The sequence below is a fragment of the Heliconius melpomene genome, chromosome 7 (genome assembly GCF_056956725.1).
Source record: "Heliconius melpomene rosina isolate 202511_hmr_F chromosome 7, ASM5695672v1, whole genome shotgun sequence".
NCBI lineage: Eukaryota > Metazoa > Arthropoda > Insecta > Lepidoptera > Nymphalidae > Heliconius > Heliconius melpomene.
Genome location: NC_140395.1, coordinates 4,118,311 through 4,145,002, shown reverse-complemented (window position 1 = coordinate 4,145,002; position 26,692 = coordinate 4,118,311). Strand labels below are relative to the sequence as shown.

General features: G+C 33.1%; 2 protein-coding genes across 10 annotated transcripts in view; both read right to left on the bottom strand.

The window, feature by feature from the left end:
• Window positions 1-2,256: 2,256 nt before the first annotated feature.
• On the bottom strand, window positions 2,257-4,981 carry LOC146537399 (fibrohexamerin-like). Its single transcript, XM_085188002.1, has 6 exons — window positions 4,840-4,981; window positions 4,465-4,570; window positions 3,455-3,674; window positions 3,156-3,292; window positions 2,814-2,924; window positions 2,257-2,495 (listed from the first exon to the last, which is right to left on the bottom strand). Exons 2-6 carry the CDS (start codon window positions 4,514-4,516, stop codon window positions 2,356-2,358), a joined length of 660 nt encoding a protein of 219 aa, XP_085044128.1. The 5' UTR covers window positions 4,517-4,570; window positions 4,840-4,981; the 3' UTR covers window positions 2,257-2,355.
• Window positions 4,982-5,968: 987 nt separating this feature from the next.
• Window positions 5,969-26,692, bottom strand: part of chb (CLIP-associating protein) — a 34,751-nt gene continuing 14,027 nt past the window's right edge. For 4 of the 9 annotated variants that reach the window (XM_085187647.1, XM_085187652.1, XM_085187649.1 and 1 more), the window contains 30 exons: window positions 26,052-26,233; window positions 25,404-25,526; window positions 24,957-25,076; window positions 24,585-24,712; window positions 24,291-24,419; window positions 23,689-23,831; window positions 23,530-23,577; window positions 23,171-23,278; window positions 22,549-22,683; window positions 22,169-22,189; window positions 21,259-21,357; window positions 20,706-20,826; window positions 20,128-20,260; window positions 19,697-19,798; window positions 19,407-19,541; window positions 19,097-19,281; window positions 18,607-18,723; window positions 18,404-18,522; window positions 17,896-18,026; window positions 17,486-17,573; window positions 16,831-16,950; window positions 16,566-16,677; window positions 15,991-16,095; window positions 15,471-15,550; window positions 14,935-15,079; window positions 14,361-14,455; window positions 13,768-13,976; window positions 13,241-13,387; window positions 12,888-13,022; window positions 5,969-12,595 (listed from right to left, as the gene is read on the bottom strand). In XM_085187647.1, coding sequence (XP_085043773.1) covers window positions 12,536-12,595; window positions 12,888-13,022; window positions 13,241-13,387; window positions 13,768-13,976; window positions 14,361-14,455; window positions 14,935-15,079; window positions 15,471-15,550; window positions 15,991-16,095; window positions 16,566-16,677; window positions 16,831-16,950; window positions 17,486-17,573; window positions 17,896-18,026; window positions 18,404-18,522; window positions 18,607-18,723; window positions 19,097-19,281; window positions 19,407-19,541; window positions 19,697-19,798; window positions 20,128-20,260; window positions 20,706-20,826; window positions 21,259-21,357; window positions 22,169-22,189; window positions 22,549-22,683; window positions 23,171-23,278; window positions 23,530-23,577; window positions 23,689-23,831; window positions 24,291-24,419; window positions 24,585-24,712; window positions 24,957-25,076; window positions 25,404-25,526; window positions 26,052-26,233 — 3,575 coding nt within the window. In that variant the 3' untranslated portion in view covers window positions 5,969-12,535. The remainder of the gene's footprint in view (window positions 12,596-12,887; window positions 13,023-13,240; window positions 13,388-13,767; window positions 13,977-14,360; window positions 14,456-14,934; window positions 15,080-15,470; window positions 15,551-15,990; window positions 16,096-16,565; window positions 16,678-16,830; window positions 16,951-17,485; window positions 17,574-17,895; window positions 18,027-18,403; window positions 18,523-18,606; window positions 18,724-19,096; window positions 19,282-19,406; window positions 19,542-19,696; window positions 19,799-20,127; window positions 20,261-20,705; window positions 20,827-21,258; window positions 21,358-22,168; window positions 22,190-22,548; window positions 22,684-23,170; window positions 23,279-23,529; window positions 23,578-23,688; window positions 23,832-24,290; window positions 24,420-24,584; window positions 24,713-24,956; window positions 25,077-25,403; window positions 25,527-26,051; window positions 26,234-26,692) is intronic. The other 5 variants (XM_085187650.1, XM_085187651.1, XM_085187655.1 and 2 more) reach the window with 3 other exon arrangements.

Below are 26,692 nucleotides of genomic sequence, written 5' to 3'. Positions count from 1 at the left end.
CTTAATGTATTTAAATAATTGTACTATATTTATGTATATTTCTACATACTTTCTATCTTTTATTTGGTTTTAAAATTATTCTGTCAATACAGATGGAGATATTATTATGTGACAGTATAAAAAAAGATATTTTATTCACGTTTGTGTAATTCTCAATATTTAATTGTTATAATGGAAACAAAGTTTCTTAACTATGTATGGGACCTGAAGAGTGTGAAATATCATAGAATATATTAAGAAATGCCATTTTAGATTTATTAATCGATTTATCGAAATATCGCTTTAGATAGTCGATTTTAGAAGCCATCATCGTATATAATTTGAATGTACAGGTGATTGTTTGGGGAATGATTAATTTTAAAATGATGAAAACAGTGCGGAATATTTAAAGTGATCGATTATTTGAATCGATATTAGAGAAATCGATTGAAATAATTATATGTGTTGTGTATTATTATAAATAAAATTACGTATTTCAGCTTTTTATTATGTTTATTACGAATTAAGAATCTCAAATATTGGTTGTTCTGGAAATTTCTGTCATTGTAAATTTATTTGATATTTTAAATTTAAACGATTACTTTTAATATTGTGTTGTCTATATACTTGACTGTTTCTTCTATTTATATGTTTATATGTTTCATGTAACAGCAAAATAGATTGGCTGTGTAATGCCTTACAGATTATATATAATAAATAGTGACACTTTGTATATTGGCATAGATAAAATATTCATCTATCAAATATGTCTTTTATGGGTAAAGGTACTTAAATTATAGAAAATGTATGGTATGTTTTCTTATTTTATGTGTAGCAAGGGGTAAATTTGAAAATTAAGTTAATGTAAGTAATGTTATTAAAAATATTTATATGATCATTAATTTGTTTAATGAATGTTGGTTTTTTTTAGCTATAATAGACATGTTTGAAGGGTTTTTATTTCAATTGCATATGTATGTTGTGATAGAACATAAAAACTTGAAAGTTCTTTTTAAATTGACATATTATGGCAGTATTTACTTGGATATCTTTTTTAAAAATGCATTTTCTTATTTTGTAAGATTCACTTTTTTAACGTACAACCTTCTTTGTGTATACTCCATATAACGCTATATTAGTACTCAATGGCACATTCGTAATGCCATATTAAAACATTAACAAAATGACGAGATAATTTATGTCCATATGATTTTTTTATATATAACATTTAAATAATGTTAAATTATGTTTTCAATAATATACATAAAAATTATGAGTTTTATTCGTCACATACGCGTATATTTATATAGCTGTCAACAAGTTAGTTAGGAAAATTTAAAGAGAAATAAATGAAATAGTTTTATGAAATTATCTGAAATATGACAATTTTGTACAACTTTTAATACTAATTAATGGTCTATCTCTACATACGTATATCGTCTCTTTGGTGGTGAAGAGAGGTCAACCCACAACAAGTTTTAACCAAATCCAATGATTTTATTATTAAAATTTGAATTTGGTGCAGGAAGGAGTTGTAGATAAATTGTATGATTATTGTTTTTCCACGTTTATAGTAATTTGTAATATGTAAATTGTCTCTTCAACACCAAAAGGACAGGTCTTCGTATTGTTTCATCAAAATGAAAGTGATATAATTCAAAATTTTGCATATTGTAAATCAAAGCATATATGTAGGTTGTGTTATTTTTGTTTTTTTAAAAAAACCCATCACAAAAAGCATATTTTAAGTTTTTATGGTATTTTCTGTGTTTTAATAGTCATAGTTTTACTGAGAGATTTAATGTTAACGTCATTAAAACCATCAGAGTCTGTGACGTACTATAAATTGAAAACAAATCTGAAATTAAGTTTTGAGTTAGGTCACTTTTTTCTGAACCTAATATGTAACATTATCATATATTTTTTCACACATATAATATAATAAGAAAATAAAATATTTGCTGTTAAGCTTCGCCTCTCCCCATAATGTCCCGACGCATAGTGTTCTAACTTGTGATGATTTTTATGAAATAAAACAGAGAATAATGTTTCTTTATATTATTTTTTTCTCCTTAAATTGGTCGCACCGGCGATGTCAAGTTCCTCTACTTAACAAATGTCTCTAACACAGTGTCGGTGTGATGAGTGATCACATGTGTGGGTGTGAGGTTTTATGTGTGGAATGATTTTTAAAAGAAATAAAACAATAATTAATAAATAAAATGACTTTCATAAAACTTTTGCACAGATTATAATTTGTATTAACACACTAACGACACTAAAAATTTACACTAAAATATGCCAATAAATGCCTTGTTTTTGTTAATTTTAAAACATAATAATTTTCAAATTTATTTACTATTTTCTATAGAAATTTTAAAAGTTACATCCAAAATCACATAAAATAGAATTAATAAAGTACCGAGCGAGCTGGTTCGCGCGGTAGAAGAATGTCTCGCGCTCGTATATGTTTAGCAAAGTCAGATCTGTTGCTAAGAAATTTGCTGTTTTACGATCTGCAAATAAAATAAAAAATATATTTAAAGTTAATTTAAGGTAGTCGTGGCGCAGGGACACAAACGTGTGACTGTAAACACGATGGTTGTGGGTTCGATTCCCACTCGGAGGAATGAATATTTAATATTTTCCTTTGTTTGCTCTACGAATTCGGCTGGAAGTGTAGAATGAATAAGGAGGGATATAAAAGCAAAGTTGCATTTAATTTTAAAATATAGGTATTTTTCTAGTTTCACGCTGTCTCTGCACAGGGCGAAGTGCGAAGACACTAGGTTCTCTCTTTTTAATAAAATAAAGTAATTTAAAATATATATTACCGTTTGGATTGATGTTAAAGATAGGTAGCGCGGTGACGTCAGCGAACGCAAATGATGTGCAGAGGTCTAGAGCGTTGGCGTGCGGCAAGTTGATAGTTATGCGGACAAGAGCTAAAAAAAATTATAAAATTTAACATGTTATTTATTAAAATAAGCTATTATTATATGACTTTTATATATACATTTTTTTATAATATTACTCAACTAAACGTAATGTCTGTACTGGGCGCAATAGTTTTGTTGGAAGACCAAAGACGTCTCTCACATGTAATTCAGATTCTTCGACTGTATCACATACTTGCTCAGTTACAGCTCGGCCTAAAAAAGGTGTGTTATACATACGATATGTCCCCTTATAGCTGTAGTTGTATCTGGTGTCCTCTCGCAGGGATTTGTGTTGTATTAAGCTCCTCGTGGATTCGAACTCCAGGGAGGGGCAGTCCAGCGCTATGACAGCCACGTCCGAGGCCATGTTGAAGCTGGAACACATATTTTCTTAATTTTTCATATTTTAAAATGTCATTTCGACGCAAACGCATATAAAACTCGTAAAATTGTTATATTATTGAAAATAAGAAATACCCCAAGTAAGTATTTCAATCCATAGCCTTTTCCCTTTCTTTTTATAAAGAAATACTTACAAAAATTCCGACACAGAACATTTATTATGATTCCTTATGATCAGATTTTCATCAATGTAGGTGGAGTTGAAGTACGGCGTGTCGAACTTGAATCTTGGTATTTTGTAGGCGCTGGGTACGAACCCGCGTACCTTGGGGTTGCATCGCGAGTTGATAGCGAGGTTCTCACGAATGCACTCTTTGTAGCCTAGCTTGCATGGACGGATGATGTTCGACGGCTCTGCGATGAGGAAAGAAAGATGTAGAAGTAGGTAAGTATATTATATGTATTAGTTTAGTTTTATGCTGTAGGTATGTGTATTTTGTGCTTCCGTCCTAATGCGTGACGCATTGCGTGTTGAATGAAGGACCTCAACGCCGAGCGTGTCCTCCTCTCAGATTTGAGAGATGATAATAATTTAAATACAAACATTTCTTCTAATGGGTAGGAATCGACACGACGTGATCGAAATTGCATTTTTAAATGAAGTAATTAATTTTTATTTCTTTATTAACACAGCCCAGGGTTGAGTACCGTTACTCACCAGGCAATGCCTTGAAAAAAATTGGCAGGAAATGGGAAACGGGGTGTCTTAGTACTTGGTTCCCTCTGCCTCTAGCTGCTGTATGCGGGATACAGCATTAAGCTGTTTTTTTTGTCTTTAGAAGGGCTAGACATCTCAGTAAGCTCTCTAGTTAGCGGAGTGTCTCAACACTATATTCTTTCTGCCCACACTGTTATATGTGCGAGATGGCTGATGGGAAATGACAAAAACGGGTTTTTTTTGACGTGACGGTTAACAAGTGCAAATAAAATTAATTTTATCGAAAAAAAATGTAATTTTCAATTACCTAAGTTCTTCTTTGTGTTATCCTTATTAATGATTATGTAGTGAGAATCGCTGCATTAAATTCATAAAGGTATGCAATTTTTCATCAATTTTTTTTTATGAAATTATCACGTAAAATTATTGTCCCTAAAAAGACTTTACAAACAACCAATTTGGTATTTAGTAACCAAAATCACTCACCAGCCAAACACGCTGCCACCGCCAAAACCAAAATTACAACTTTGGTTATCATTTTAACCGACCTCGTCTTCCCCCAGCTCGAAGTCGCCTGAACTGCAGCGAGCAACTTAAATAAAAACAATTGATTGTCTTTTGTTTGAAAACTAACAAAAGATATATAATTATTATTTGTTTTTGAAAACACTTGAATAAATTAATGACGATAGGTTATTTTCTGGATTTCTTTGATTATATAACATTTTTGTGGATTTGTTTAAGTTTATAAAATATACAGTAAAATATAAATAGTAATTTTAAAAGACTTTAATTTATGATTTCGCGAGACGCTGTTTTCATTCATAGATATATAATTTATGAGTGAAAAAGACAACTCACGGTCTATCTCTGACTTGAGGGCGGTTAGTGGTCAGACCGCATGGACGGCAAACAAGAGGTACGGGTTGAAATCCTGCTAAGTTTTACCTTTAGTAAAAAAGTATTTTCTTTCACACATTACCTAATAATCACGAAAAGAAGAGTGTCCATAAGATATGTCTTGATAATATAGAGATATTTACACCAGAAGTGGATATATAAACTGACAGACAAAAATTAAATCAATTAAAATGACATAGGCGCTATAAAAGTTTTCCTTCAACAACAGATGTTGTTTTTGTTAAAAACAAAATTGCAATCATTAATGACGTTATATTAAAAGGGTACCTATATCAATTTTTATGAATTTATTATTTGAAAAATTTTCATAGATTTTTATGAGTCAGTAGAAAATAACGGAAGACCATTTAAAATATTAGTCCCCAATATACAGTAAAACTCTATAATCTAAATTATTATATAGTTACTTACACAATTACAAGAGTTTTAAAAATTATATAAAAATCAATCAGGATGGCCGTAATTAAGTTCCCTCGAAACATTCCCCTAGATAAACAAAGAGGTTCCCGCGTGTTCCCACATAGCATTGCAACCCCGACACAATGATGGTGGAAGGAACACCCATCGTGTTGAAGTTTGACAAGCATGTATCTGTATGTGGCATCATAGCTTCTAAACGGATGAATCGATTTTGATCTAGTGTTTTTTCTATTTAAAAGGTGACTTAATCGAGTGTTCTTATTCTAAAAGTAGTACAAGAATCTACAATCTTTACGTTTTACTGTAATTTATTTTCTCCCAAGTGTGAGTCCAGGCTTAGCAGTCGCTCTACTTTTTAGATCATCTCTATTCCTAAGGTAAAATGTCAATTTTACACTTTTTACACTTATTGTAAAAATATTCTGATACAATCGTCTGTCATTTTTAAAGTATATGCAAGAATTTCATTTAAATAAAAACGTGAACAATGTAACCCAAAACAATCCCGAAAATAACTCAATATAAAAACATGCTTATTTATTAAAATAAATATTAACTATACATAAAAAAAAAGTTTTTTATAAGATTATTAAGAAGAATTACAACTAAGGACGGAAGGAAGGAGGTAGTTGCAAAAAAAAACCACAAATAGCTTAAAAATCTTTTTTATTCGTAACTATTTTACATTAATAATAATAATCAATAGAATTAATCGTTTAAATATTTACTGTCGACAGCGAACACACGCACGCACCAAGCGTTACTTATAATAAATGCGAACATTAACACGCTGTATAACGTAACAGTACTGTATACAGAGGGAATGGAAAAAGTTTATTTAAAGGCATAACGAGTAAATGCTAGGTAATTTCCGAGTGTACGTTATTAAAATGAAAAAAATAAATGCATCAGTATAAAAAGAAAACATTTTACGGAAAAAAAAATTACAACATTATATGCTATAGAAGAAACGAACTAAAAAAGAAAATAGATATACAGTTGTAATAAAATAACAACCCTCTGTATAAAGGACATGTAAAATATCTTTGGTGTATTTATATTTTTACAGGTATTAAAGTTTAAATTTATTATTTAATGTTCTTACTTAAATAAATAAATAAAAAAAGAGCTTCACGCTGCATCCCGCAGCACAGAGGGAACCTCGTATTAAGACACTCCGTTCCCTACTTTCCGCCGAACTCTGGAGGCCTTGCGTGTTAGTGTGGAGCTCAACGCCCCGCCCTTTGTAAATAAATATATTATAACTGTAACAATTTTCTTACTTTATAACTGGGATTATGTAAGTTTTTAATTAAAATTGTAATAAACGAAGTGATTGGTACTACATCAAAATTAGATAGATATAAAGAACATTATTAAAGCTTTAGAAGAAAAATAAATAATAAATTTTAACTTATCTTGTAACATCCTTAGTACAAGATTACTTATACAGCGTGTTAGAATTTGCCAAATATTTTATGTCACAGAGTAAAAAAATATTAAAATGTAATTTTAAAAATCAGTTGGTAACCACATTTTTTATCTGTATCATAAAACATATGACAAAATCGGTAGACAGATTTCATTTCCACTCACCAACATCGAAACACTAAGAATAATTAAAACAGAAAAGAAGTACAGCAAAAAAGCACAACTTAAAAAAACCTAGAACATAAATAAAAAAAACTACATTTTGTGATGCTTCCATAATTTCAAAGTACAAAAGTTAGCATAAAAATACAAAAAAGGGTATGAGATTCGATTTTTCGTTGAAATCTGTCTACTTAGCTTGCTCTACTCAACATATATCTATCTCTTTCTTTTATTGGACATTTATTTGTCTCTCTCGTACATCTATATGTAATCGTGAGTTAGAAAGAGACAGATATATAGAGCAACGCACAGAATATAAAATGTAGATAAAAATATTAGTCACTAATAGTATTAAAGCGTTACAAATGACAATTAAAAAAAATAGTAGATAATGAGTGATTTTCGTACAAGTTTGAGAAACATTGTATAAATTTAATTTAGATAATCGAATATTATTTTTTCATGTTCTCTAATTTCCAACCGAAAAGGAACTATAGTTAAATTTATACAGCATGTTACAAAAACTACAATTACAATAAGTATAATAATATAATTTAACACAATTCGTATGAAATTACACATCAACATCGCGACACACCGACGCGCACACATGTTACATAGACTGAGATAAGATTAAAAAAGACAAGAAACAAAAATAGGCAAAAACAATGTAAAAATTACATTATACGTATCGGCGTGTCGTACAAAAAACCGCCAACTTTAAACATTTTCAAACCAATTGGTTCCAATCACACGCCAAGCGTTGCGAAATATATTTATCAAATATGTATATATATAGCAAATAAAAACAAATACATTACAATGTACATACAAACAATCGTGGCCAAGGGCGAGACAGCACGACGCCAGAAAGAGAGAGAGATAGAGATACCATAGCTCTCTTTTTTCTCTTTCCTTTTAGCCCAACGAGTATTAAACAATGCAACGACAAAGGCACCAACACTCTTCAATCGAGATATAGTGTATCAATTGGAATGAATCTTCTATTAAGAGAGAAACAGACAGCGTTATACGACTGAAAGAGACGGCAATGTCTCTTAGTGTCCTTTTTTATCGTAATAAACTTATATTACACTAAATATATAGCAAGATGTATCATTATTTTCATAAATTTCAATATATAAAGTGTAATATGTGATCATATATTCAATTATTATTATATGGATGTTCTAAAAAAGTAAAACATACCTTCTAAGTATTTTTCTTTCTTATTCCTTTTGGTAAAAATAGAATGAGAATCGTTCTAGCCTTTACATATCATAACTGAACAACTACGAGTCTACTACGTCTGTTTTTAATATAAATATTGAAATTGATCGCCAAGTTGCTCAAAAGCTTATAATCACAATTTGAAATTGACCAAATAAATAGGTCGAGGATTTTATGTAATAAAAGCAAACATGACCAAATTTTAACAAGCCAAGCCCGATGTCCGCGCAGCAACACAGTAATGTACCTTGGGCAACAAATTAATTAAACACACTGTATCCCGCATACAGCAGGGTAGGCAGAGGGAACCTAGTGTTAAGAAACTACGTTCCCCACTTTCTGCGGAATTCTGGAGGTATTGCGTGTTGAGTGGCAGAGCTCATTCCGCGCTTTTGCCTCGACACCAGAGCGAAGAAATGGAAATATAAACGTAAATTAATCTTTCACTTCTTCGAGTGGGGATCGAACCCACAACCATCGCGTTACAGTCACACACTTGTGCCGCGGCGCCACGACGGCCTCATTAATTAAATATAGCTCAATTTTTACTCGGTTCACAGTATTAGAATCAATTTAGTCACTTTATAGCAAACTTGGCTAAATGTTACTAACCTTGTCCTTCGCTTAATTTATACTCAAGATATTTTAGAGCAAGCTTGGCCAAACTTCAATACAAGACATAAAAACAGTGCATCATATATATACATTAAATACATAACTTTAATGTGCTTCAGTTAGAAAAATATATCGATGAAAATAAAAGAAAACAGTTGCAAATTGTTAAAAAAAGCCTCAGAAGTAAGAACTACTAATTATAATACCTTAAAAAATCTATTTTAGGGTGATTTAGAAAAAAAATAATTTTAATGTATTTATGTATACAGACGCTAAAATTAAGTTACATATTGACAGATTTCTTATTATATATAAAATAATATTTTGCAACTTTTTCTTTTATCTTTTCTTTTTTTCACATCAAAAGCTTCAAGCAACACTGTTCTTTTTTATATTTTGTAAGCTATTTCAACAGATAAAAAAGTTACAAAACGAAAAAAGTACTATTATCTTTATTAGTAGCACGAAATCGAAAAAACCTGTTAAAACAGCTTACCATATATATTTATTTGTAATAAAATTGGGTACCAGTTATATAAAATAATAATTATTATAGAAGTAACTAAGTGTTAAGACACTTCTGTCTCCGTTTGAATTCGAGACACTTCTATTTGAAATCAAATTTGTAAATAAACAGAAACATATTTCATTTAAGTTTTCTTCTATTATGATTCATTTCTATGGAAAATCGAACCTACACTCAATTTTAAATGTATTGAAACAAATTACGTTTTTTTTATTCTAAAGCATTATAATTCTTGGTGTTGTGATTATTTTGTAATTATTTAAAAACATATAATAAATAAACAATAATAATAAATTTTAAACGTAGCTTGGATTTCAATTTGCACTCGTAATTGATTTTTTGTTGAAAATGTGAAACAATATTAAGTAACACCAAGTAATAATATAAGTATAAAATAAAAGTAAATATATATTTAATAAATGAGTGTATGTATGTATTTTTGACTTTAGAAGATTTGAGTTTTAAAAGAAATAAAAAAAACCCCCGGCGTGCTACGATATATGACATCGATTAGACCAGCGCAACTTGATAACATCTTTACATCAACTAGAAAAGAGCTCATGATCATCAAACGACTAAAAATATTTTCTTGAATCACGGCGAAAAGAAGAAACGGTCTTGTAAGTTAAGTAAGGTCGGTTAAGTCACCTTTCAAACAAAAAAACTACATCAAAATCGGTTCATCCGTTTCGGAGCTACGACGTCAGAAACGGACTTACATACACACACAAATATACGCCAAATATATTAAAAACAACAAATTTATCAACAAACAATGTCTTTTTAAGCCAAAAATTAGATTTCATATATTTTTTTTTATATCACAAATTAATCACACACACCTTTTCGTTATATATACACGACTTATATGAAGTTTTACATACTTCTGTCTATCAACGATTATTTATTTTTTCTTAATTTTTCAACATACTACACTTGGAATCGTCAGTTAGTATGTATTTAAATTACATTAAAAACAAAAAATAAAATGTTTAAAGTTAGATAAATACTAACTGGGATCTTTGAGTGCATGTTGTTAAGTATTAGGGAATTTGAATAATTTTTGTATTTTATATGCTTCATCTTGAACTCCTAGTTGAAAGAAGCAGTCGGTGAAAAAAAAGTTGTTCGATATTATATAAATTTGAATAATGCGGTCCTCATTTCTTTTTAATTTACCATACAACTAATAAATAAATAAGCATGTATGTATGAAAGAAAATATCTACTAAAACCATTCAAATTCCTTAACAGCTAACGTCTTTCAATCTTTTTTTTTTTAAATATAAAAAACAATATTAATAATCTAACATTGTTCTAGCATTTCCCAAATAATAGTTCAAAATTGTTTAATGTATCATTAATTTCATTAAAAAAATATGTACATATTAAAAAAAACCTATTTTAATTTAATGTTAAATGTCTAAATACCCCATTTTATAATAAACTGGTAAGAAATTCTATGTATGTTTGTTTGTTAATGACTAAACATATATCTATAAAACTTTAACTACAGAAATTAATGATACATTAAACAAAACTATACAACTACTTGTACAATCGCAGTTCAAAAGGTACAGTCAGAAAAGGAGATCGTAAAAGTCAGGGTAGAATATTTTTTCTTCGCTTCCACTTTTTCTTCTGACCGTACTCACAAGGCATGATTTTTATTATCTTATATACTAATAATTTTTAAAATGGATTGTTTTTTGTGAACCATACATAAAAACTAATAGTGTTATATTAAATGAAAATATTTAAAAAAATCTATTTTAATATATTTTTGTATTATTTACAATATTATGACGTCATAGTTAAGTTAAACACGACTTCATATAAAAGGATTTTTGACGAAAATTTAGTGGGAACTAATAGATGTTTAATTTAATTGTTTCAATATATTAAGACGGCAGTACAGGTTCAAATCCCAAATAAAAAAGAAACTTTTTCAATTTAATACAACACTATTTACTAATAGCATATTAAATTTGGCGTACATCTTTCTAAATATATACATTTAATGACAAAATTTCTTTCATTTAAAAAAATACCCTCACGCTCACGAGCGTTGCGCAAAACCGACATTTAGATTTTTTGTATGTATTTTGTATGTATGACACATAATTATATATCCATTTATTAAATATAAGCATTATTATTAACCTTATATCGATTTGAATTGGATTATACGCGTTATGCAAGAAGTTTCGAAGACATTACCTATGATATACATATGTATGCCAACATATAATTATTTTTATTTTAAAAAAATCTGTGTCAACGAAAACAAACGTCAGCGAAGTCAAGAAATTCATATATTTTTTTAATTAATGTGTGGTAACATTAATACATACAGCGTTTATGTTAGAAAATTACCAATAAATTTGTTACAATAAATTGTTCTCTTGTTACCGATTCAACTGTAACCGAATATCTGACATGTTACCCATAAGCAACTATTGCAATATTAGATTAAAAAAAATAATTGTAAAATAGTATTAATTAAATACCTGTACAGTATTGTTTGACGTTACTAAATCGCCAATGTGTTGAACTGTTACCAAGGTATACAAATGTTACCAAATGATTGATGTTTGGTAACATCACAAACAGAAAAGACTTCATTTTATATTTCTGCTGACATATCTATATACAGTTGTTGCTTTTAACTCCTGCTAGTGACATCACATCTACATACAGAGAACTCCCTGTATATAGGTGTACTTGCATCCATCCTACTAATATTATAAATATGAGGATGGACATCTGTTCTTTTTTTTTCATACAAAAACCACAGAACGGATATAGATTAAACTTTATTAAAATATAGCTTATACATCAAAATATTTTTTTTTATCTAAATTATACGCCTATAGGTACAATTTAGATAAAGATTTTGTATAATTGGACTATAGTATAACAATAATTTTAAATGGGTCACGCCTCGTTTATGTTTCAAGTTTTCTGTATCTGTTGGCATACCTACATACAGCAGGTGTTTAAGTTTCATCAGTAGAGTCACTTTTATATCTCAACTGATAGTTACGACAGTATCGTCTCCATTTAATATATTTGTTCGCATACCGATATACAGGATGTTTCTTGTAAGTCTTATAAGTTCTAATAGTAGTGTCAGTAGTGTCATATCTATATACAGGACTTTTATAAGTCCTGCAGGTGTCAGTGTAACTGTCAGTAGTGTGATTGTTGTCAGTCGGTCTGCGTGCTGCGCGTGGCGCGGCGTGGTCGCCGCTACGAAGGTGGTTGTGGGACGCCCTTTGCAGCTTCCTCGCGTTGTTTGCTTATGTATACCTGATTTATTTAAAAAATGTATTTAGTATATTGTATTTTTATTAAAAAAAGAGAAAAAACATAGGAAATCGGTAGTTTTTTTGGTTTAAGAAATACTGGCGGTATGTGACAAAGTGTTATGTATTAAATTTATACATTCGTTTGGAAATTTCCTAATTAGTTTGGGTAAGATTGGAATAAGAATTATAAACATTTTTCTCTTCTTGTATTACTTTTTCATAATGAATCTTTCATTTCATAAACAAATCAAAAAGATATTTAAAAATATCTACCAAAATCCAACAAAACCCACCTGCAATAATCTATACTTGCTCACTGAGAGGTGCTTTAAATGGGGTTGCATACGTTCTTCTCCCATCGCAAAAGTGAATGCGACCATACAGAATACCGCTGCTTTGCGAACAGCAGAGTTTTGATGGTCGGCGAGCTGGGGATATAACATTATTATTAATATTTGTTATAATTACTACAGTGCTGAGAACGCTTTATAAATACGGGCCTAAAAGACATTTTAAGTGCAGGAGGTAACTATGACTGTAGTTACACAGAAACGATTAATTTTATTTAATATAGCTTAGTCTTCCTGAATAAATGGTCTATCAAACTTAATGAAAATCCTATGATATCTATAAAAATCTGCCTCACCTGTCCAACCCCCTCCATGAGCTGAGCAACGATGTCATCAGTCAGTTCTGGTGCCCTCGCTTTGGCCACTTCAGCTGCGAGTTTGAGAGCGCAGAGCGATGTTGGGTATCCGCGGGTACGTATGACAGGTTTGAGAAGCGCTAGCACCTAGTGATTAACAAGAATAAGTAAAAACATACAGAAAAATTATGATTATATTTTTTACATATAAAGTTTAGTATCAAGATACTCAGTTTTTTGTTTTTCACCTGATTTCAAGACATTACATTCTGACTGGCTTGAATTCTGCCAGTGCCACTACACTTCGTATTATCACAGTGGGGAAATGAAAATGATTAATTCTTCTAACAGATCTGTTCGGGAATCGAATTCATAACCATCTTGCAGGCACTGTTTCCTTACGCTATGATGGCCCCAAATATAGTAATTTATTTGCATAAGATTTAATCGAACCTAATGAAATGGCAAAATCCTCGTTATGTGCAGTATCCGATTCCCCCCAAATCCTTCAAAATCCCTCCACTAACCTGATGGGCGGGCAAAGCCCTAGCTATATGCGGCATACCAGCGTCCACCGCCCTCATCACCTCCTTGCTGAGGGAATACGCGTTGATGACCTTCAGCAGGATTAGGTCGAAGTACTCGAGCCAATGTGGCCTGGTCTCTGTTCGGCGGCACAGCCACACGAGCACCTTAATGGACTCTGATGCTGAACGTTCATGCGCGGTTCCCCAACCTGATGAAGGGGCCAAAAGCTTAGTGGTTAAATTTTTTTTTACAGCTTCACGGTGTATCCTGCATTTAGCAGGGTAGGCAGAGGGAATCTAGTGTTAAGACACTCCGTTCCCCACTTTCTGCTAAATTCTGGAGGCATTGCATGTTGAGTGGCAGAACTCAACGCCGCGCTTTGCCTCGACACCAGAGCGAAGAAATGGAAATATAAACGTAAATAAATATTTCACTTCCTCGAGTGGGGATCGAATCCACAACCTTCGTGTTACAGTCACACCCTTGTGCCGCTGCACACGACAGCCTCAACAATTTAAATTACATACATAATTTTACAACAAAAAAATATGTACATATATTTTTATATATTTTTTTGTGTTGTGTGTAATACCAGAGGATTGTGCGTTCGTTGCGTTTTCAGCATTATCCTTATCCGCTGCATTCTCGTCTACGGAAAGAGTTGCCAACGCCACTCGTACTATGTTCCTAGAAACAACCATAAAGTATTTTTTTTAGTTCGTTATTAGTTTTTTTTTAATATTTAAGTATAGTATTTCATTCATGTCAGTTCAATTACTCTGAATGAGAATCGTAATCATTTATTCAGAGTTCGGAATCAAAAATAATTTTAGACAGTCACATGGCACATAAAACTTATAGGTTTTGGACATTGTGGTGCAGCAGTATAACGCTGGACTGATAACGACGAGGGTTGTACGTTCGATTCCCATTCGGGGGAGTAAATTATTTTCAAAACTACTGTGTTGTATTGTACATTGAAAATAATTTACTGTCTACAAATTTGGGCGATACATAGGAAATCGACTGTTTAGCTCTAGATTCCCTCTGCCTACTCTTTTATATGCGGGATACAGCGTAAAGCTAAATAAAACAAAAGCTATTTCGCTAGTATCATTCAAACTTTCACAAATACAAAAAATTAACAGAAAATAAAAAAAACATACTTAAAATACTCTTTAGGTTTATTACAATCGCCATATTTGAGTATTTCATGGGTGCTGAGCAAGAGTCGCTCAATTTGCTCAGGTGTCGCCGTCGTGACATCCAATTTACTCAACGCTTCTAACACTTCCGTTTCTCGGAGACCCGCTAAAAGACAGGAAATTAATTTATTATAAGAAATATATATTTAGCACAATGCAACAGCGTCTAACAGTGGCTTCGATTCCCGTTCGGTGGAGTTAATTATTTCAATTTATTTGCTTGTTGAATTTAACATGATTCTAAAATTGGTTGTAAAACTAGGTTCCCTCTGTCTACCCTGCTATATGCAGGAAATAACGTACAGCTAAAAATATATTGAAAATTTTAATTTAAAAGTAATTATACATATTACAAAATGACTAATGAAATAATCTCCATAAAAAAAAATGTAATCATTACACTATTTTTTATTGATAGGTACTATCACTATCAGGTTTAATATCCCTAATAATTTTTTAACAAATTTAATAATGAAATAAAATAAAACAAAACATACACTTGGTTATGATCAATCCATTCTCGTCCATCTCATATGGCTTCACCTTGTCCCGACCCAAATGTGCTGAGTTGCAATCACTAAAAATAATATTAATAATATAAATAAATCACCTTCACGCTGTAAACCGCACACAGCAGGGTAGGCAGAGGGAACCTCGTATTAAGATATCCCATTCCCCACTTTCCGCTGAATTCTGAAGGTATTGCATGTTGGTGGGACTCAACGCCACGCTTTTCCTCAACACCAGAGCGAAGAAATGAAAATATAAATTTAAATTAATATTTTATCTCCTTGAGTGGGGAGTGAACCCACAACCAGTCGCAATACAGTCACACTTAGTGCCTCTGCGCCATGACTAGCTTCTATTAAAATATTTATTATTTATTTATGCCTATACTTCAATACTCATGTTATAAAGCTAAGAGTTTGTTTCGTTCGCTTCGTTCGTTCGCTAATCTCATGAACTAATGGTTTGAATTGAGCAAGGGAATATTAAACTAGTAAGTGAACCCCTTACCCATGTGGTCCGTAATCAAGACGTCCATGGGGTATCGGGGACGACTCTTTAGTACTGCTCGCTTCTTCAGAACTATCTGCTGAGGCGGCTCGGGCTATTATATCACTGGAAATATGAAAAAATACTTATAAATTATTTTATTACAATGAGTCACTTGCCCGCGGCTTCGCCCACTTAAACTTATTGTCACATTATAGTTAAATTTTACAAAAAACTTTTCATAAATTGTAGCTTGTGTTATTCTATTGTTAGTTAAATTAGTTTAATGTAAATGGGTTTAGTAGTTTTTTGAGGAAAAGAGGAAATTATCTTTATGTAGAATAATAAAAGTAGGTTATAATGTAGGATATGTTACTGTGAGCGATAAAATTCAAGTTTGCACAAAACAATAAGACTGGAAAAAACACAGAAACAATAAGATTACAAAAAAAAAGCACACCAGTAAGATGTTGTGATTGTTACCAACATTTACTGCTTACTTTTAAATCAAATGTAGTAAGCATCAATTGTAACAAACGTTCAAACACATTTTTCGACTTCCCTTATATTTCTAAAATAATAGTCTTAATACTAACGCATTATAATGTCCGTTGGGTACATTGGCGCCATTTTGTCCTCTCGACAACGTCGCATCTGACATTTGACTTATACCTGAATCTTTGCTGGACATATGATTGCCGCATTCCGCTAAAAATGAAAAACTAAATTATTTTAATGATGACAAACAAAATCGCAACTATACGTTGCTATATTCTAAGTTTTTCTTTTTGTACAGTTGACAAAAAAAAGTAATAATCATGAAATCCCATGATTGACGAACAGATTTTTTTTCTAACCTACCATTAGAATGCTGAGCAGTATAAGTGTGTATTTCGTTTGTTGTTTTTCTTATACGTGAATAGACATCTTCTGCGTTACTCGAATTAGACGTTGACGTTCTTAGTGGACTGTCACTTCCGGCTGAGAAAATAAAATAATGTAAAGATAATGTGATGATTATTTCACATTGGCTGCGTCGAAATTATTATTCTATAATAAAACAACTTTTATGAAGATTTTGGGCGTGTTATTCGATTAATGTATATCTCTCTGCCGAAACAAAATATAAATGTTTACATATCCGCCAGCATTGTTACGGATGTAACATTTTGGGCCTGATTGAGAATACGGATATAAAACGAAAACTTTATAAATTTCAATTACGTTTTTTTTTTTTTTTTGTTTTAATGGCCTGATTCTGCGATGACAGGCGCAAAATAATCTGCCAGTGTCACGTATAGTAGAAAACACACGAATGATATGGTTCAGTAAATTTTGAGAGGAAATATGAACTGATATATATATATATATATATATATATGGTAATGGATGAACTGGAACAATAACCAATTACGTTTACGGCGCTCTAAGATATCTCTGACATTTGCTAAATGTCATTTCTTTTTCTTTCGGGTATATTATTGACAAGATAAGTATTCATAAAAAGAAATCTTACTACTGGAAGTCCGTCTAACATGTTGTTGAACAACTCCATTGACCAGCGCTTGAGTTTCAGCTGGAAGTTCCGACATGAGAGCTGTGAACTGGAAATACAGAAGAAAACATATATTTATAATTATGTCTTATATATAACATATTAAATAAATATATACTACTCTCTTGTGAAATATACAATTACGTTATTAAATATTTTTTAAGATTTAAAAGTATGCTTAATACAATACCAATAAAGAAAGAGATTCGCTATATTTTTATCGGTCGTTTTTATGGTCGTGTCGTATGTGACGACATACAGTACATCCGCAGAGTGGTGTCAACCTTGAAGCTAAGTTGTCTGAACTCCTGCGCATTAGTATATTCTCGCTCGGTAACAAAATAATCAAAAGTTATAAAACCACTACGTACAGGCACTGGGTTACAGTCGTAAAGGCAAGCGAGCGCGCGCCGGGCGCCGTGACGCACGTCCGCCGCGCGCGGGTCCGACGCCAGACTGGACACCTTGCTGAGGGCGCGACCCGCCACGCCGCTGGCGCCGCCTGCGGGAAGGTTAGCGATATAAAACTTAAATGCGAGAGCGAGATGGAGATTTACTGCTCATATAGGAAGGATAGATAAATCTGTTTTATTATATAACATAGTACCATATTGAAGGTGAAAGAAAAGTTAGAAAGGAAGGAAATAGATGGATATTTATTTGTGTGTATAGTATTAGTGTCGAGAAAAGAGGGACAGAGATATACAGTGTCGTATGAGGGAGTGCCTGGTATAATATGATATAGCGCAGTATCGGAGAAAGAAGGATGGGGATATAATACTATGTATGAGCAAAAGAGATGGATGATATTGGGGTGTAGCCAAAATAAATGATCTGAAAAGTGAAGCTAAAAATAAAACAGAAAAAAAAACAACTTACCATGTAAAGCCACGGCCAAACTATTAGGCGTGCAATAATCATGCGCCAAATCAGCTAAAAATCTCAACGCCGCTACCTTTGTTTTGGGAGTGGGTGCCGTCGCGCCGTCTGCTAGAAATCTAGAGAAACAAACACAAAGAGTGAAGCTTAATAATCTTAAAACATATACATTAATTTATTTATATGTTATTTTATATATTTACCTAAATATATTATGTAACTGTAACTCAGCGGGGAAACACTCGTGTATCACGTCTAATGTCTTCATAATTTTACTCTGCACAGAGCCCAGTATGTCAGTGCCTAGTTTCATTAATAGTCTGTAAACAAATATCAAAAAACATATTAATAATGACATGTTAAGTATCTTAAAAAAAAACTTAAAAATACGTTTATTACAAATATTAGTAATCTATATCTTTCTTATTTGAAGCTGATTGTATATTTTTTAGCTCACACTATATCCTGTACACAGCAAACTAGATGGATTGAACCTAGTGTTAGGATACTCCGCTCCCCATTTGCCTTAGGTTTCATATAAAAAAGGAAATTAGACCAGTAGATCCAGATTTCTTAGCGTTTAAAGAAACAAACAAACTCTTCCGCTTTATTATAATAGTGCAACTTCAAGTAACCATAAACTAGTTCTAAACCACTCCTAACCCATTACGACCGGTTCAAATCGACACAAACCTGAACATAAGCTGATACAGCCAGTCTCGTAGCTGCTGCCAGTGCACAAGCAGCAGTTCACAGACAGCATCCAATAGAAGTGAGAACACTTTAGTGTGGGCATCCACGAACATCTTGTTCAGAAGGTCTGTTAGACGTCTCAGTTGATCCTCTGTTAGGAGACGACCACTGTTCAAGTAGTTGGCCTGTTGGTTATTATAAATATTATAAGTTATTTAGTAAAATAAATAAATAAAATTAATCAGCTTCACATTATATCCCGCACATAGCAGGGTAGGCAGAGGGAACCTAGTGTTCGCTAGTATCTTACCAAATGTGTAAGGCCATCTTTTCTTTCAGTCCAGTGTGTGCACGCACAAAGTGCTATGATATCATCAGGGGGAGGTGGAGGTGGAGGGGAGCTCTCCCATCCCAGACGAGACCCTGAACCGGACCAGGATACACTCTGGAAAAAGAAATATGTTAATATGCATAACACAAAAAATCCCTTACAAATACTCTCTCAAAAATATAAAAAATCAGTAAAATTACTGCCTAAGCAACGTTACATATAAAAGACACTACTATATTAACTACTCCAATAATATATAGTTTTCTTACATCATGTCGTCGATACGAATCCAAGCTTCGTTCTGAACACACGCTGGACGCTTCCGAGTCGTCGTCTCTTCTGCCGTCGCACGCTGAACTATCCTCTGGACTCTGGGAGGAAAAGAAGAAAACTGTTACAGATGCTAGTATAAAAATTTTTTTTTTCAACATTTGCTTGACGCTTCGCCCCTCTGTCAATAAATACAAATAACTACTAATTGTCAGGTTAACTGACTGTAACTTATCGTTTCTATATATATATCTAATCTCGTTTCGATAATACATAATACATTTATATAAGAAATTAAATAAAAAGGAAAATTTTTAATATTAACAGGCTTTAATGAAGTGTAAAACAAGATGAAAACATAAACGTAAATATGAAGTGAAAATAAATAAAAAAAACAGCGTAAACATATATAAATCTAAGTACAACTGACCCTCAAAGTGGCCTCAGCGTCCCTGCTCTGCTGCAGCAAGCGCAGGGTGGCGGCGGGCGCACGCTGCGGTCGCTCCATGGACTCACGCCGCCGCACGCTCACCGCGCCTGCCACGCTGCTCGACCGACTCGTCCTGGAATTAGAAACATTTATGTCAAAGCAATACATGTCTTAATAAAAACAATTAATTGAGAACTCATGGTTAATGTGTATGTAATGCATAATTTAAATTTATAACCTCAAGTCTGAAGCTAAATAAAATATTTTTTAGCTTCAGCTTGTACCCCGCACAGCAGAGTAGGCAGTAGGAACCTAGAAACCTAGTGTAGAAGACACTTCTCCAATCAGATACTTAAGATCCCCCCTTCTGTCGAATTCTTGAGGTATTCTATATTTAGTACTGGAACTAAACGCCGCGGTTTGCTTGGTGGAATCGAACCCGCAACCGTAGCGCTTACAATCGCACTGGTTCCTGCGCCATGACGGCCTCGTGTTTCGGTCTTCTATTTTATGAAAAGTGGAGAAAAAAGACAAATAAGAAACCCATTTTTTCTATCTTTTATCCCTTTTAAGCTCACCTAGTCGGACTGGTCTCCCTGGAACCCGCCAAAGATCTAGGTATACCGGAAGGTCTTCTCCTCGCGCTGGAGAGTGACACTGGACCACTGCGCGATGATGGTGATGATGAGCGGGAAGTTGCTATGAAAATTGAAAAGAAGTTTAACGCTGTATCACTTATATAGCAGAGTAGGTAGAGAGAAATTAGTATTAAAAATTCGAATTCGAATCGAAGTTGAGTAACAAGAAACCTAAGCCGTATATTTTGAGTCATTTAAGATATAAGAGTGGCCAAATAAAAATAATTAATTCTTCCGAACAGATATCAACCATCACTTTAGAGTCAGACGTTACGTAACGGCCATAAAAATATATGTGAACATTTTATTTTAGATCAAAAGTTTTTTTGTAAGTTAAGTTTGTAATTATTATTTAGTTATAAGTGACTGTGATTGTGAATGTTACAGGTTGTGGGTTCTAAAACGGAAACTTGATAAATTTTAAATCTTATTAAACAAATTTATTATTTGTATAATATATATATATATTTATAATTCTGTTTGTTTAACTTACGTTGTGATTGTGACACACCAGGTCGTGATCTGGACCTCCCCACCACCCTTTCCGGACTTGGTGGTACCGCAGCACTCACTGGAGAACGCTTGGCGCGAGCTAGTGGGTTTAGACAATATTATGGTTGAGAAAGATTTTTATTAGTCTTGTATTGTAACTTAAAATAAGATCGAAATATTTATTTACTTGTTACAAAATTTTGACATTATATAAGTGTATATTTTAATGATTATGACTATGCAACATATTCAATTGGGATGTGGACCGTTCCACTACACTTTCTGGTGTTACTGGTACCATGGTGATACTGCCACATTCACTGAGCACTCACTGGAGTTAAACTGTTTAAATATATTTTATATGTGTCATCCGAATGTTATGGACACGAAAGATTTAATTTTGTACTAAAATTTGTTTTTACTTACTTCGCAATTACAATAATGTATAGCTTAATATTTGATTATTATGGACATGGGATCTGGACAACTCCACTACTCCCCATACAACACACAAGACTTAGTGTTTTAACCCCCGACGCAAAATAAACTGTATTATAAGTTAGAAGTGTCTGTGTCTGTCTTGCTCAGATTTTTTAAATTTAAATTTTTCTAATATCATGATTAAATCATGCATATTCGTATGTTATTAATGAGAAAAGATTAATTTTGTATTAAAATAAAACCAGCGTTTTTTAATATAGTTACAGCCAATTAAAATTTACAAATAATCTCAATTATAAACAATAATTATTAACAAATAAATTACTTTATCGTAAAAATATTTTACGGTTTTCTGTAAAAATTACTAATTTTAAAACAAAAGCGTGCGACTTAATACACTAGAGGTGCTTGAGTATAATCAAAAAAGAAGTTAGGATTTATATTGAATACTAATTAAATAATATATATACCTTGTTGAGCCACTTCACCCTCTTCAAGATAGCATATAAAATAGTACAGTTATTTAAAAAAAATTATAGTTATTATTTATTTACTTTCTTATCATTGAATTAAATAATTTAATTTAATAACATAAAATGTGGAATAAAAGTGAGACATTACTAGTAGAAGGTAGTTGGTTCAAATTTAACATAATTTAGGACAAAATGTTACATTCATCGAAAAATAATTTGTACACAACTTTAGTGAAATTAAGTTTTTTGAACATTTGCGGAATGTTCACTCGGAAAGTAAATAATCAAAAGTAATAAAAATTCTAAAATGAAATATGCGCAAATAACTTTAGTGTGGCTACGATCAATTTCAATATAAATAAATAAAAGATACTCACGTAAACTGGCAGTGCCGGCGGACACTTTAGACCTGGCTAGGTGCGAGTAGAGTGCACGCGCGCGTGCCCTCTGCGCCGCCGCGGCGTCCAACGCCGACACCGACCGCGCTGTGTTAATTGCGCTGGGCGAACGTTCTGGCCAGACAGGACGGAAAAAATAAACAAAATAAATAAACATTAATACATATATTCTCTTTCTAAGGCTCCGTTTTGTTTAAAAAAAAAGGTCATAGCTAAAAAGTTTTATTTTATATTAAGTATAGATTATATCTATATTAATTGAATTGATTTAACTTGTCTATATTGGAGGAAGGTCACGTATTATTTATTGTAATGGCGAAGTAAGTAAAGCATGAGGACCCCCGGAGAGCATGTATAAAGAGGTTGATGACAGTAGGCGAAAGAAATATGTAGGGACCGTAGCATTTGGGGCTCCAATTACGTCTGACTACCCCGCTAGGGATAAAGCGTGAAGCTATGTATGTAAAGTTTTGAGATATAAAAAAGAGGAAAGAATAATAAGAAGATTAAACTAAATTCCTGAAATCTTATCAAGTTTCTCTCTTTTTCTCTGCCATATGAAAGAAAGACATACTATCGGAGAAAATTAATAATAATAAACCTCTCATAGCCACAGGTATATGAGATATAGGTGGTCTCTCTTGAGACGCGCGCCGTCTTCTTAAAGAATTAGTTCTGTTTACACCGGACACTAAGTTTTCAGTTGAAGCTTATTATTATATTTAAAATATATATATAGGGGATATTTTTTACCAAAATCCAGGAAAAGCGTGTAAAGAGACAATTGTTTTATTAGAAAATATATACTACGCCTTTACAAACAATAGAGAAAATGTAAATTTTAGACATTCTACAATTTTATCTCAATTTCCAAAATTTATGAAAATATCCATGAAAATGTATAAATATTAACTCAATCTCGTTTATCAATAATTACAACATAGATAAAAAATGCCTCACCAGAAACGCTTGCAGATGGACTTCTGGGACTCGTTATATTTCTTCTTTCTGACAAAACAAACAAAATTAACAATTTCAGTTTGGTATAGAGTAACAAGTAAGTAGCAGTAAAAAAGTTTTTGTTTCACATATTAATTAAAATATAGATAATATACACACCAGAAGACAGCGTATGCAAAGTATGCAAACTATCGAGGCTGCCGAGCCGCTCCCGTTCTATTTGCTTCTGCACCGCCGCGTCCAGCCTGTTGAAAAGGCTCTCCGCGTCCTCGGGGAATTGACGCTTGTACGCGAGGAACGCTCTGAATGCGGACGAAATAGACAACAAATTAGTTTATATATATGTAAGTATACTGTACAGTACGGTCGACGACTCTTAGACGACCTGAAGTTAGGAAACAATCAAAAGCACCCACTACACTATTCGAACTCGTCGTAGTTGACCGAGATTGGGTTAGACGGGTAGTGTGGACTCACACTTCAGTGCTTCGTGCAATCTCGGCTAGGCTCGGGCGACAAACACTCCGAGACCGTATTATAAGCACCTAGTAGTTTGTTAAAATTTAGGACGTTTTTTTTACACTATGTATTAAAGCTTCTGCTTATTTTAAGATTCATCTGTAATAGGTGAGGGAATACAACCTCGCATATTATCTGATCGTAGTAAACTATTAATTATGGGAATAATGAAATGGCGATTTATAAAAATGTTCTTTTGTAACTGAAACGAACTATACAACAAAAACAATATTTGAACCCACTTCCTAGCATGATTCCTGGCGGTACTGTCAGCGTCGGCACAGGCCCGTCTTATAGCATCTCGTACTACTGCTTGTTGTCGTTCAATGGCCGCTGAGCTCCAACGGTCGAGCATAAGGACTAGGACTTCACTGGAATAAGAAAAAAAGATATTAAAAGATAATTCACTTTGTTCTCAGGTTCATGCTGCATCACGCATATAGGGTAGGCACAAGGATTTCGTGTATTATTTAGAGTATTTAAGAAATTTTACGAAATCGTAAAAACAACCTATGATTAGTCACAAAACCACTAACCTCAGTGTCGACCGGATCTCCTTGCTCTTGTTAGTGGTCAGGTTAGTGACGATCACGGGTATGAGGCGCGGCGCGTGCACGTGTATCACTATATAGCGCACGCACACTGTGCCCGCTGAGGACACCACCTGGGAAATTGATAATTTATGGAGTAAGGGATTAATTACTGTTTGTTAGTTTAGAGATATAGTTAGGTTGGTCTAAAATTAATAAATACTGTATGTAGTTGCATTGTTTACTGTTGGCACTAGAAAACAAAAATCCTAAAATCAAATCTACACAGCCATCTACAGCTGATTTCATGGCTGCCATGACTCCAAGACCATACTATACAAATGACCGTATTATAAATACATAATAAATAAAACAAACCTTAGCAGCATTTTGTATTAGATTGATCAGTTCCTGTAGAATATATAAACTGAATTGTTCCAGCTTATTTCGGAGTACTTTAGCCATGTGAGCTATTGTGATGCAGGCTTCACGCACCACCTAAGAAAAATTATTAAAATTAGACATTTTTTATTGTTTTCTTAAGTGTGAAGAGCTTAATAGTTGAAGAAAAAGGTGTGACAAAACTAAGCTCCAGTTATGTAAGATGGGGAATAACATTAAAATATATTGCATATGAGCTTTTGATATACATTTGTAATTTACGAATTTCTCAAACTAAATCAATATATTAAATGTGCTTAGAAATCAACTTTTAACTAAAGGATTTATTTTAGATACATATAAAAACATATAGACAAAGAAGAATCGAACCCACAACCATCAAGTGTACAGTCAAATATTACAAAAAATATTACTCTAACATACCTGACTCCTCAAATCCTTTATAACCACTAGGAAAGGTACCGAAAGATCCTTCAAATGAGCCGCAAATTCCGTTGGATATTGAGTATGAGCGTTGGCTGTTAGCAATGAACGTATTTTCTTTAGCTGTTGACAAAAAATAATACATCGTATTAATAATTTAAAATTAAAGATTCGTAATCAGGAGAATACGGAAGTGTTCTAATGGGAACGGAATATCTTATTACTAGTTTTCCAGGTTCTCTCAGCCTATCCTGCTATGTGCATGATCCAGCGTGAAGATAAGAAAAGTAAAATAACATTACATCTAAATTAAAATTATCAAATCTAAGCTATCAAATAACATCTAAATTAATTATCATACAGATTTTTATTATTTTGGGTCTCATCCGCCCTATCTTATATAATGTAGGCCTTTGGGCAGGTCATCTAGACCATACGCGCTGTATTTGGCCACTTAAATCTAAAAACTATTTAAATTTCCATATCTAATCACATAATCAACCTTTATCTCCCAATCGACTGCTACGTCCTCGAAAAATGCAGCGGCGTGCCTGCACGGAGAGAAGTGCATACCGAGTCAAGATGACCACGCTCGGTATACTCGATCTAAATCTAAAACCACCTCGATCTAGATGTACAAGTACTCACAGCATCAATTCTCTTCTCCCAATCGGCAGCCCTATCCCCTAAAATGGCGGCGGCGTGCCTGCAAAGGTCGTCCAGACCGCGGGCACCATATATAGCGGCGGGGGCGGTACTTGCGAAGGCAGCCTCGAATGCTTCACTAGACACCGCCCCGGCTTCACCCACGGCGCTTGCTGCGCTTGATGCTGTGGAATGAATAGATTAAATAAGGTCATCAGCATCGTAGTGTTAAGACACGAATCTTCCGGTTTACCAGAGAGACAAAATGAAAATATCAAATATTCCATTTCCCTGAATGGGAATCAGCCCACGACCAAAGCATTTGCAATTACACGCTTGTGCCACTGCTTTTATTTATTTATTAGCCATTCAACGTAACATTATAAGACTACAATGGTGTAAAATATGTAAATAAAAGGAGGCCGTCATGGCCGGGTGGTACGAGGGTGTGTATGTAAACGCGACGATTGTGAGTTCGATTCCCATTCGAGTAAAAGTAATACAATATTTCTATTTACTCGCTCTGGTAACGAGACAAAGCGCGACGTTATGATTCGCCATCGTTAAACCTACAGAATGCAGGGGAACGTGGGGAACGGACTTTATGCGACATACGGCGTAAACTTAAAAAAAAAGAAACAAAC

What these genes read in the sequence shown, in the direction of transcription:
- LOC146537399 (XM_085188002.1), bottom strand. Translation starts at nt 4,516, where the DNA reads ATGATAACCAAAGTTGTAATTTTGGTTTTGGCGGTGGCAGCGTGTTTG. An exon ending in TGTTCTGTGTCGGAATTTTT is followed by an intron (nt 3,293 to 3,454) that starts GTAAGTATTTCT and finishes TATGTGTTCCAG; the next exon opens with CTTCAACATGGCCTCGGACG. An exon ending in CTTTAACATCAATCCAAACG is followed by an intron (nt 2,496 to 2,813) that starts GTAATATATATT and finishes TTTTATTTGCAG; the next exon opens with ATCGTAAAACAGCAAATTTC.